The sequence below is a fragment of the Notamacropus eugenii genome, chromosome 6 (genome assembly GCF_028372415.1).
Source record: "Notamacropus eugenii isolate mMacEug1 chromosome 6, mMacEug1.pri_v2, whole genome shotgun sequence".
NCBI lineage: Eukaryota > Metazoa > Chordata > Mammalia > Diprotodontia > Macropodidae > Notamacropus > Notamacropus eugenii.
Window position 1 is genome coordinate 281,324,219 of NC_092877.1, and position 12,978 is coordinate 281,337,196.

The 12,978-nt window shown below is 37.0% G+C and overlaps 1 protein-coding gene across 1 annotated transcript in view; it reads right to left on the minus strand.

Moving 5' to 3' along the window:
- Positions 1-12,978, minus strand: part of TDRD3 (tudor domain containing 3) — a 185,020-nt gene that overhangs the window by 133,940 nt on the left and 38,102 nt on the right. The window contains exons 2-3 of the mRNA XM_072617065.1: positions 6,941-7,025; positions 4,961-5,026 (exon numbers count right to left, since the gene is read on the minus strand). Coding sequence (XP_072473166.1) covers positions 4,961-5,026; positions 6,941-7,025 — 151 coding nt within the window. The remainder of the gene's footprint in view (positions 1-4,960; positions 5,027-6,940; positions 7,026-12,978) is intronic.

Below are 12,978 nucleotides of genomic sequence, written 5' to 3' on the forward strand. Positions count from 1 at the left end.
GTAAGACACCCCACCCAACTCTTCCCTCCTTCACCCTAAAGCTAAGGTGCAATAACTTCTTTGGTTTGAGTATAGAAATGATAAAGATGCTATGTTTAAGATACAACCTCACAAAATGAAAAACTTAGAAATGCTTCATTTAAGTTAGACACACTGTCATATTTTACTGAAATTTAATACTAAGAGGCAGTGTGGCATAATGGACAGCTAGTTTTAGTGTCAAAGCATTAGAAGACCAGGCACAAGGCTCCCCTCTGGCACATACTGGCTGTATGACCCTGGGTAGGTTAGCTTGGCTTCTCAGTGCTGAAGGTAACTAAATTTATGACGTGCAGAAGTGCCAGCCTGAACCTCTACCACACCACACAAACATAGAGTATTCTTTGTAAACAGTGGTACACAAAAGCAGCCTGGAGCTTTGGAAAGAGTCAAAAGATGTGGGTCACAGTCTAGCTTAGTTTTTATTAGCTCAGTGACTCTGGACAAGTAATTTTATCTCTCTGAGCTTCAATTTCCTCATCTTAAAATACTTCAACATAGGTAAAAGGAATTCTCTCATCTCACCTACACTAATAAATAACAGATCTAGTCCCTATCTTTATCCTGTTCTAGCTTTAGTAATTTCTTGATTGATGACTGATAAACTCAAAAGGTCAAAACATAAAACAATGGCATATGTGGAAGTTTTTAGTTGGAATTGTTTTGTACAAATGTCCAAATGACATAAAAATGAAATTTAAGAAATCAAAGAATCAATCAGCATTCACTAAATACTCATGATGTGTCAGGCACTAGTCTGGGAATGTGAAGGAAAATAAAAAGAAGCCCCTAACCTCAAAGACTTTACGCTCTAATGGAAAAAGATAGTATGTACATAAGTAAGGATATTCAAAATACATAAATGAAAGGATTTTATTGGTATCATAACATGAGACACAATCAAAAAGGAAAAAAAGGCAAGACTACAGCAACAACAACAAAGATTTTCAATTCTCCAAAGTAGGCAGAGTGGAAAGGACATCATTTGCAATGTACTAACAGCTTTACTCCAATGTTCTCTTCTATTTTCTTACTTTCTTATGTTATTATATTCACAAATAAGAGATCTCATAACAGATCAATGAAAACTAGAAGGCACAATTACAAAACCTTAATAGTCTGTAACATATTTTGACTATTAGCATATTTTAATTTATTCATCTAACAAACATTTAGTACTTACGTGTGTAGTATACTATTCAAGAAGATACAAAGATTTAGATAAAGTAGTTCCTGCCCTTATATACTAGTAGAATAATAAGACTAGTAATTAATATAATACATAATATTACACATTAATTTAACACAATATCACTTGTATGTGTTTCCTTTTCATTATTCACACTATTGCCACCCTAATTTAGGATTTCATCACTTTTTCACCTGAACTACTTCAACAGCCTCCTTGGTCTCCCTGATTTAATCCTCTCCTTTCTCTAATCCATCCAACACACAGCTGCCAAAGTGATTTGACTGAAATCTGACCATGTCAGCCCTCTACACAATAAACTACAAAGGATCCCTCAACTGCCTCTAGGGTCAAATAAAAATTCCTTGCTTTGGCTTTTAAAGCCCTCTACAACCTATGACAAAACTTCCTTTCCAAATTTATTACATACTGTATACCCTTTTCCAGATGCTACAGTCTTTTTTTTTCTTTTTAAATTTACTTAAGTTTTCAACATTCATTTCCACAAAATTTTGGGTTCCAAATTTTCTCCCCATTTCTCCCCTCCCCCCACCTCAGAATGCTGAGCATTCTAATTACCCCTATCACCAATCTGTCCTCCCTTCTAACATCTCTCCCTTCCCTTATCCCCATCTTCTCTTTTGTCCTGTAGGGCAAGATAACTTTCTATACCCCATTACCTGCATTTCTTATTTCCTAGTTGCAAGAACAATACTCCACAGTTATTCCTAAAAGTTTGAGTTCCAACTTCTCTTCATCCCTCCCTCCCCACCCATCCCCTTTGGGAAGGCAAGCAATTCAAAATAGGTCATATCTGTGAAGTTTTACAAATGACTTCCATAACAGTCGTGTTGTGTAAGACTAATTATATTTCCTTCCATTCTATCCTACCCCCCATTGCTTCTGTTCTCTCTTTGGATCCTGTCCCTCCCCAAGAGCGTTGACTTCTAATTGCTCCCTCCTCCCATTGTCCTCCCTTCCATCATCTCCCTCGCCTTGCTTATCCCCTTCTCCCCCACTTTCCTGTATTATAATATAGGTTTTCATACCAAAATGAGTGTGCATTTTATTCCTTCCTTTAGTCAAATTTGATGAGAGTAAGTTTCACGTTTTTTCTCTCACCTCCCCACTTTGTCCCTCCACTGAAAACTCATTTACTTGCCTCTTTTATGAGAGATAATTTGCGCCATTTCATTTCTCCCTTTCTCCTCCCAATATATTTTTATCTCACTGCTTAATTTCATTTTTTTAAGATATGATCCCATCCTATTCTATTCACCCTGTGCTCTCTGCCTCTCTCTCTCTATGTGTGTGTGTATGTGTGTGAGTGAGTGTGTGTATGTGTGAGTGAGTGTGTGTGTGTGTGTGTGTGTGTGTGTGTGTGTGTGAGTAATCCCACCAACTACCTAGATACTGAAAAAAGTTTTCAAGAGTTACAAATATTGTCTTTCCATGTAGGAATGTAAACAGTTCAACTTTAGTAAGTCCCTTATGACTTCTCTTTACTGTTTACCTTTTCATGCTTCTCTTCATTCTTGTGTTTGAAAGTCAAATTTTCTTTTCAGCTCTGGTCTTTTCATCAAGAATGCTTGAAAGTCCTCAATTTCATTGAAAGACCATTTTTTCCCTGAAGTATTATACTCAGTTTTGCTGGGTAGGTGATTCTTGATTTTAGACCTAATTCCTTTGACTTCTGGAACATAATATTCCACACCCTTCAATCCCTTAATGTAGAGGATGCTAGATCTTGTATTATCCTGACTGTATTTCCACAATACTTGAATTGTTTCTTTCTAGCTGCTTGAAATATTTTCTCCTTGACCTGGGAACTCTGGAATTTGGCCACAATGTTCCTAGGAGTTTCTCTTTTTGGATCTCTTTCAGGAGGTGATCGGTGGATTCTTTCAATATTTATTTTGCCCTCTGGTTCTAGAATATCAGGGCAGTTTTCCTTGATAATTTCGTGAAAGATGATGTCTAGGCTTTTTTTTTGATCATGGCTTTCAGGTAGCCTCATAATTTTTAAATTGTCTCTCCTGGATCTATTTTCCAGATCAGTTGTTTTTCCAATGAGATATTTCACATTATCTTTCATTTTTTCATCCTTTTGGTTTTGTTTTGTGATTTCTTGGTTTCTCATAAAGTCATTAGCCTCCATCTGTTCCATTCTAATTTTGAAAGAACTATTTTCTTCAGTGAGCTTTTGAATCTCCTTTTCCATTTGGCTAATTCTGCTTTTGAAAGCATTCTTCTCCTCATTGGCTTCTTGAACCTCCTTTGCCAATTGAGTTAGCCTATTTTTAAAGGTGGTATTTTCTCAGCATTTTTTTGGGTCTCCTTTAGCAGGGTGTTTACTTGTTTTTCATGCTTTGCTTGCATGTCACTCAATTCTCTTCCCAGTTTTTCCTCTACCTCTCTAACTTATTTTTCAAAATCCTTTTTGAGCTCCTCCATGGCCTGAGGCCACTGAATATTTATTTTGGATGTTTGGGATACAGAAGCCTTGACTTTTATGTCTTTCCCTGATGGTAAGCATTGTTCTTCCTCATCTGAAAGGATGGGAGAAGATATCTGTTCACCAAGAAAGTAACCTTCTATGTGTTTATTTTTTTTCCCTTTGGGGGGCATTTTCCCAACCAGTTACTTGACTTTTGGGTCCTTTGTCAGGAGTAGGGTATACTCTGGGGATCTGTAAGATCTCAGTTCCTCCAAGGTGGCACAATCAAGCATGTACACTGATCTGGAAGCAGGAAGAGATTTTTGTGTCCAGAATCTTACCAGTTTCCTCTCCACAGCCACCTGGCCTCCAGTTCCACCAAGTCAGGACTGGGGGCTGATTTTCAGATAAGCTGGATGGGCAGGGCCACCATTCAGTGTGAGACAAAGACCAGCTCCCTCAGGGCCTCTACACAGGGCTGAGGTAACATTCAGCTCCTTAGTGCCCCAGGGGTTTTTACGATCCAACAATGGATGCAGGCTGCTGTAGGGACTGAGAAGGGAACTGGTACCGCCTGCCCGGGGCCTCTGTGGTCACTGCCTAAGGCCAGAGCTATGGGAAGGCCCTTCTCCCTTCCTGGCCAGCTGAAAAAAAACCGTCACTGACCTTTGGCGCCTGTGACTTGAGGGATCTGCAAACCGCTGCTGTGATTGGAGATTCCGCCCCCGAGGGCTGTTTGCATGGCCAAGACTGGGCTGGGCTCCACGCTCCCCTCAGCTTCAGGTGCAACCAACATTTCTCGTGGCCCTTTCAGGTCACCCTGGGCTGGAAATCTCCTCCACTCTGTTGTTCTCCACTTCTGCTGCTCCAAAATTTGTTGAGAGTCCCTCTCTACAGGTATTTTATGGGCTGTGTGGGGAGACCCTGTGTATGTGTGTCTTTCTACTCCACCATCTTCCAGATGCTACAGTTTGCCAAAATGGCCCTGTTGTTCCTTACACAGGACACTGCAACTGACAGTTCTTTGTACCTGGAGCGCACGTGGAATTCACCTCCACCTCTCACAAACTCCTGTTTCCTTCAAAACTATGCTTAAATTCACCTTTTAAATTCACCTTTTCAACTTCCTAGCAAAATAGCTACATCTGATCTCTGGAACCAAAAGATTATATCTAATTTTTCCACATGAAAGCAGTGTTGTAAGGATGTGAGTGGAAAAAAAGCTAAAAAACCCTAAATCCTGCAAGTGATTCCCCAGAACCCTTCCAATACACATTTTTGGCATTCTAGATTACCTTTTCCACCTTTCCGCCATTAATGTCACTGGGGAGGAATTTCTTGCCAATGGTTCTCAAATCTGTCTAAAATAAAAAGGATATCATTAAAATAGAATCAGAAAGGAAAATTAAACTTAAATTCTATGTCATGAATAAAGGAGTAAATTTCTTCTTAAGATGCTAAATCAAAGGGAAAATAAATATGTATTGAGTATATCTTCTTAAATAACTTCTCTCCATGGAAAGGCTATGAAATATACCAAAAAGGTTGACTATGAGAAATGAAGCTAGATTCTACAAATCTTTGGACAGGATTTTAAAACGAATTCTGTTTTTTCTTTCTCCAAGAAAGCTATCAGAGTTTCAGAAAATAGCTCTACTCTTTAACTTTTCTAAAGGTCAATGATCTAATTCAAAATATTACACACAAGCAGTTTAGCAATTCAAATAGTTAATTTTTACAAATAAACCCATTGTAAAATTCACATACAATAATAATAGATGAAATTCATATTCTAAGTCATGTTGGAATGAGAGATACAGTACCTACCACTATGTACACAGAGCACAGAACAAAACCTATGGAATAACAAGGAACTTATTATAATGGGATATTATCATGTAATTATATTTCATAATTTTAAACAACTTATGGTAACAAAATTTCACCAATGAGAAAAGAGAAAAAAAAACACCCAATTAAAAAAATATATTGAACAGTAATTAATGGCGTAGGACTATTCCCAAAAAGAAAATGCAATGTTAGGACATACCTAACAGCATAGTATACATACAGCATAGTAAATACGAAATAAAAAGAATTCTCCATCTACAGTCTTCATCATGCAGACTCTGATTTTGACCTCTTTTGCCATGTAAAGCCCTTAGCAAATAGTGGCAATTGGATTGAACATACAGAAAATAGGGATTTAATTACAGGAATTAAAATTATTAATTAACTAAATAAGATGTCTTAATAAAAACTTGATATGAATCAAAACTTTGCTTTTTACTGCTTATTATTAGTCAGAAGATAATAAATAGAAACTACTATATGAATTAAGTACAGAATAAAAGAAAATCAATTTAAAGGGGGAGAGAATGGGATATTTGGTTATGATAAGGATGAATATGAACACTGCTATGCTATGAAATAAAGACAAGAATAAATACAGAATCTTATTCCCTTAAGATCTTTAATAAAAGAATAAATATCCTTCTATCTTTCCTTCCTATGCCATTTATTTAAATTTTATATACCTTAACGTTATAGCCAGTTTACTCCTCTATATTCAGAAATTCTATTATACCTTTTTTAATCAAAAATAATAATTTTTATGTATTTTGCTACCAAATTTCATTTATCGCTTTTTGATTTTTGAAAACACAAAGATAATGACCCACAGATACAGGAACATTACTTGTGAAAACACAGCAAAAATAATCCCAACAAGGGCAAATGTAGACTCCTCAAAAAATAGAGAGATTCTTTAAATTTTCTTTTCATATCCTAGAAATTTTCAGAAGAAATCAAAACCTGAGGCATTTTCTGGAACATCTTTTAGACATAAATTCCAAATAAATGGCACTGGTATAGTTAGTTTCAACTCGTATTATATATCTACAATAAATGTTACAACATCTATAACTAATCACCTGGTTCAGAATTAAGTTGCTACATTTTCCTCTTGCCAGTGGATTCTACATAAAATATGTTCAAGAAACATCAAGCAATTCCTGGTGAAGCTGGATATTCTGAGATTTAAGAGTTAGATATCAAATTAAATAAATGACATGTTAAAAAATTAGAATTGTTCTCCATTAAAGTTATCAAATGAGATAATATTTATAAAGCACCTTGCAAACTTTAAAGCACTACATTAATGTAATTATTATCACAAAATCCTACATGTTTTGATTCATTATTCTAATTATAGTATTTGGATTAAACAGGTTAATTGGAAAAATCTTGTAAAAAAATTTATAAATATAACCTACATTGAGGGCAATCAGGATGATGTCATTTATATTGACTTTGTCAGGAGAACTTTTGCAGGCTTCAATTCCTTCATCTGACAGATACCTGTTAAAAAACAGAAATGCTTAAAATGGCAGCAATTAAATTAAAACAACCAAACAAAAATATTGCAGTCGATTTTACCAATAGGAAAAATTCCATTATGAATTGTTTCTATGAAAAACATCTCCCATTTTACTCTGTTCATGCACTAGAGCAGAGGTTTTTCACCTGGCCTCTGCAGGACAGATTTCTGGATGCCCAAAATCTCGAACAGGAAGAAAAAAAGTCTTTACTTCAATATAACTGGTTTCCTTTATAGGCCTATGTGTTATATTTTTATGTATTAAAAGACATTATTCTGGGGAGTTCAAATGCATCAACAGACTACCAAAGGAGTCCTTGACACAAAAACGATTAAGGACTGCTACCCCAAGTAAAATGCACAGCACATGTTATTCTACGGTAATCATCACAACGAATAATAAAGACAGGATTATTCAGGTGCTATCTGAGGAAATTTATTAACACACTCATATTTCTTTTGGTATTTAAGCATCTCCAAGAAAAAATACAGGACCAAGCACTGTATCAAGCATTTATTATTTTGTATTACAGTATATTGCTTTCTAAGAAGGCTCTTTACCTTTTTTGTGTCATTTAACTCCTTTGGCAGTCTGGTGAAACCTATGGATCCCTTCCAAAAGAATTTTTGAATGCATGAAATAAAAAAGACTACAAAGGAACCAACTATATGGGAATGCAGTTGTTAAAATGTTGTGTTTTTTTTAAATAAGTTCATGGACCCCAGGTTACGAACCTCTGTTTTAAGGAGACAAAACAATTCCTTAATATGTACTTTTTAAGCTTAACTAATCTTTGAACCAGAATTATTATTTTTGCTACTTCCCTACAGTAGTTCTCTTAAGTGTCATTTTCATAAGCACCCTGAGTAAAATTACCTCTATGTGTACCAGGGAGAGCAATTTCCTTAGCATTTTTAAAGCATATTTACTTGTTGAAAAAAGATACTGGGAATCCCTTCTAAAATGCTTCTTAGGAAGGGCGTGGGGAAGAAGAGATGGGAATTGCACTGTATTAATATTCTGCTTTGTAAACTGAAAATGAGTTCTATTTTTTTTTTAAGGTTTCTCTGATAATAATAACTCATAAAAGTATAGAGGTGATTATTTCAGCACAATGCAAGTTCTGGCCAGTCTTCCCCAAAAAAAGCCTTCGATGGATGTCTATTGCCTTCCCCACCTTAGGAAATTCACTGAGATTCATCTTCAGAAAACTGATGGATTTTTTTCAATTGGAGCAATTTGTAACAATGGTTAACTGTGAACACTGTGATCTGAAACTATGGAAGGTCCTTATGTTCAAGATGCTGTGCCAGTCAATGGACAATATACAGAGGAAATTAAAACAGGACTGTTGGAACTGTGGAGCTTAAATTTTAGGAAAAAAGATCGAGCATATACAAAAAATATTAAACAAGCATAAACAAACTATCCTGTAGAAAAGGCTATAAAATGGTTACAAAGTACAATGTGAGAACCAAGGAAAAGAAAAATATTATGCAATACAACAATCGTCTTTAAGGCTAATATGTACTAAATATTAGGCTATCTAATTTTAAACAAGTGAGGTTCCTAGTCTTAAGGGGTTTACAAACTGATAAAGGGATAAGAAATCAATACAAATAGCTGAGTATATTAGATAGTTTTAAAGAAAAATGACATGTGAAGTCTGAAAAAGAAAGCTTCCTGGAAGAAAGCAACATTTTAGTTGGGCTTTACAAGATTGATAGAAATTCAAATGATAAAGAGAACTGGAGGGGGAGGGGGGTTGGAATAGTACTATAGGCACAACGTAAGAGGGGAAAGGGAGGTAACAGAGTCATCTAGGAGAAATAGCAGGAAAAGTTGCTCCGAACAGCTATTCCAAACAGATGCACCTGACCAAATCCTGACAGAGAAACTTAGAAAAACTCACAGTCCTTTGTCTGGCTCAGGTCAGAAAAGAAGGTTTACAGAGAGGTCTGCTGACAATAGGGGCTGGGTGGGGCTCCTGCACCCAAGGAGACTTGGCACCAGGACAAAAAGGGGTCTCAAACTCATACTGGGGCACCCCAAAACCAGCCCCATAACCACTGTGATAAGGACAGGTGCCAACTAGTAGCTCTGTTGTCCATTCCCAGTTGAGGGTCACAGATTCAGGGAACAATGAGAAGAACGTCTGCCCAAAGTGGGACAGTGGGTGTTTGGGGCAGAGAGTGTTGGGGGAAATCAGTATTCTTGGGCAAGGAGTTCCTGGGTTATGTACCAAGAAAAGAGAAAGTTGGAGGCAGCTAGGTCATGCAGTGGATAGAGCAGTGGCTCTGTGATCAGGAGGACCCGAGTCCAAATCCAGTCTCAGGCACTTGATCACTTGATACTTACTAACGGTATATGACCCTGGACAAGTCACTTAATCCCAATTGCCTGGCAAAAAAAAAAAGACAAAGTTCAAAAGCAGAGGTCTGGATCAGACCACAGGAGTAGAGCAGAACCTCACTGGTAGCATTTAGCTGAGTTAACAGAAAAATAACCAGGGCAGGAATTCCAGACCAAAGAGGAGCCTGGAGAACTTCTAAGCTGTGGTTTGGCCAAACCATAAAGTAAATAAAGGGAAGTAATAGAAGATAATTCAATGGCTATATGATTTCCTCCACATAAATACACCCGCCTATGCCTTCACATCATCTTCAACTCTCATGCATTTCCTCCCACAAAACCTACAGAGGGTCCAACCAACATGCAGGGGGTGGGTAAGATGGATCTTCCTCTAAATTTCTGAATTTAGTACTATGCTGTAGTCTATTCACCTTCCAAGGGCCATGGGTGAAGAGTGGCTTTAATTTTTGAGGGTGTATAGCCAGACAGCATCACCAAAAGGATAAAAAAGTTAAAAGATGGGCCCATTAATCTATAGGGTACAGCAGCAAGGCAGATGGCTTTCTATCTTCTTTAGTGTCATTTCCATTGATAAAAACCATATCAGTTTCTGATGTTCAATCATTTAACATTTCCAAGAACTTTGCCTTTGTTATGTCAAGAACTTCTCTTCTAGGTCTTTAGTAGTTGTAGCTGCTAAGGAGCAGGACTGGGAGAATACATACAACAATAACATTATAAAGCCAAACAACTTGGAGAGACTTAAGAATCCTGATCAATGTAATGAATAACAAACTATTCCAGAAGAATGATGATGAAGCATGCTTCCCATCTCGACAGGTAATAGATCCACAATTCAGAAAGACACAACTTTTTGGATATGGCAAATGTGTGGGTTCGTTTTAACAAATACATGCCTATTTCTTGCAAGCACTGTGTTTTTCTTTTTGTGATGGGAGGGAGAGTAGAGACTGGAAGGCAAGTGGTAAAAGTTATAGTAATGCTACCCAAAGAAAAGATATTGTGTGGTCGAGCAAACTAACTCTAATCTGATCTCTTTTGTAAATTGACACATAAAAAACTGATAAGGAAACAGACTTTAACATAGACTATCTTACCTAAGGAATAAATAGAAATTGATTGAGACAGACTGTGTGGTTAACTCAATACCCCCAAAGGTTGCCAAAATGTTGCATGCTTAACTTTCTCTATGCTACCAGGATTGGAGTACATTAGGGCAAGCAAAGTAGACTCTTTTGCTCTTTTTGTTTTACTTAAAGGTGCCTCTAAATAAAGTGATTAAGATGATCTTTCCCACTCATTGTCCGACCAGAGAAGATTTGTAGGAAAGTCCAGGCCTTTTGTCAATGAGGCACTGGTTCTTAAGGGATGTGATGTCCTCTGGCTCTAAAAAGTGTATAAAGACTCTGAAGTGGAGGTTTCATTTTGGGGCTTATTGACTGAAAGTGTTTGTTTGGCCAGACAAGGACTGTGGGAAGCCACTAAGGAACACACCCCCAGCCCTCTCCCCTTGGAAAACCCAGTCAGTGACTGGGTTACCCTCCCTGGTAACTATGGTCAGACAGTTATACCTATCTATTGATAGTCAGGCAGAGGAAGCCATGTCTGTTAATCTTTGATTTCTCTGTATTTTCTTTTGAAGTTCAAGGTGCTGACTCTCCTGAACTAGGTGAATGATATATGTGCTTAATGACACATGCGCTTGATTAAAGTGATTGTTAACCCCTCAAAAGTTGCCTTTCCTTTTATGAACGTAGATCTAAGAACCTGGGATAGCAGGCAACCCTATGTACATTGCAGGGCTTACTGATACAGAGTAATATCAAGTGTAATACTTAATTCCACTTCATTCTTATCTCCCTCCAAGCCTAGACCAGCCCACATACCCAGCTAATAGTGAGTCCTCACTACAATAGGAAGCAATGATGAACCTTACTGGATCAAAAGCAGTACTCTAATTGTTCTAGTATTCTGACTCCTGTAAACTTTAACTCTTCATTTTTGATCGAACTCCAGTACTCTAATTTTAATAAACTGATGCATCCAAGTTTGACTCTCAGTTCCAAACTCAACTTTTTGAACCCTTGATTCCACATAGGTAACAACTATACTTCCTAGATCTGACTATTTCTGAAATCTATAAATTCTTCCTTGTGGCCTAAACCCTAGGCGTGACTCCTACATGCTAACTAATTTGCATAACTAGTTATAGCTCTTAAAATATTATATTTCATGGTAACTTCAACCTATAGGTCCCTTCTTGCCTAAGTTTCAAGGCTGATTTCAATTTTTCAGTCAACCAACAAGCATTTAAAAAGAAATTATTACACGTTAGACACTTTGGGAGATACAAAGAAAAAAAATCTCTGTTCTCAAGGAGTTTTCAAGCTTGTAAAGGAGATGATATGTATATAGATAGGCATATACAAAATACATACAAAATAGATTCAATACTGCCTTAGAGGAATAGGTACTTAACAGCTGGAGGGGACTGAGAAAAGTCTCCTATTTTAGAAGGTGATATTTGACTGAGACTTGAAGGAAGTCAGGGATTCTAAGAGACAAAAATGAAGAAGGAAAGCATTCCATTACAAGGGTGACAGCGGTTGCAAAGGCATGGAAGTGGGAGAAAGCAAGTAGTCCAATGTGGTTAGAACATAGAGAACATGGAGGGGAATAATAACTTAAAAGACTGAAAAGATAGGAAGGGGTCAAGTTGTAACACTCAATTTAAATGCCAGAGTTAATATCTAATTCTAGATGCAACAAGGAACCAATGCAAGTTTAAAAGGGAGAGAGTAGAGAGGCTTTGGGTCAGGGCTACATTTTAAGAAAATCACTGACAGCTGTGTAGAGGATGAATTGGAGTAGGGGGAGGCTTAAGGCAAAGGAAACAGGTAGAAAGCTATTGAAAGAGAAGCTAGGGTAGTGGCTATGAGAATGCAAAGAAAAGGACACACAGGAGAGACTTTATGAAGGCAAAAACAAGATTTAGCAACTTACTGGTTTGCTTCAAGTTTGGCAACTTTGTTAAAACCACTGTTTCTAAATCTCATCCCTGAATTGTCAGAAATGGGTAGGCATAAGAAATTATTAAAACAACTCTGATGACATTTATTGTTTACATAAAAGAAATTCATCTATAGGAATCAAATATATACTTCTCATTTACAGCATATTTAACAACAAATTATTAAAACGAAATTTGTTATACATTGATTGTTTTCATAACAATCATGAAGTAAGCTCTCTGACATTCAGGAAGTGAAGGTGGTTGTTTTTCTTTCCTTCTCAAAGAGGACGATAACACCAGGAAGGTGTTATGGTTTAAAGTGAGTTGGATTTAAGTGGGAGAGGGCTATGCAAAGTCACCTTCCTCACTCTCTCCTCCAGAGTCATCTGGGTATAGTGGCCAGATACAGATCAGGATGACTGAGGAAGACCCAAAATGCAATGGGAGGTGAATGGTAAATGTTCTGGACAATCAAATATTATGATAAACACAAAACCTGCCTTCTACTTATCACAGAATAAAATAACCTTTGCAATGCTTCTTGATC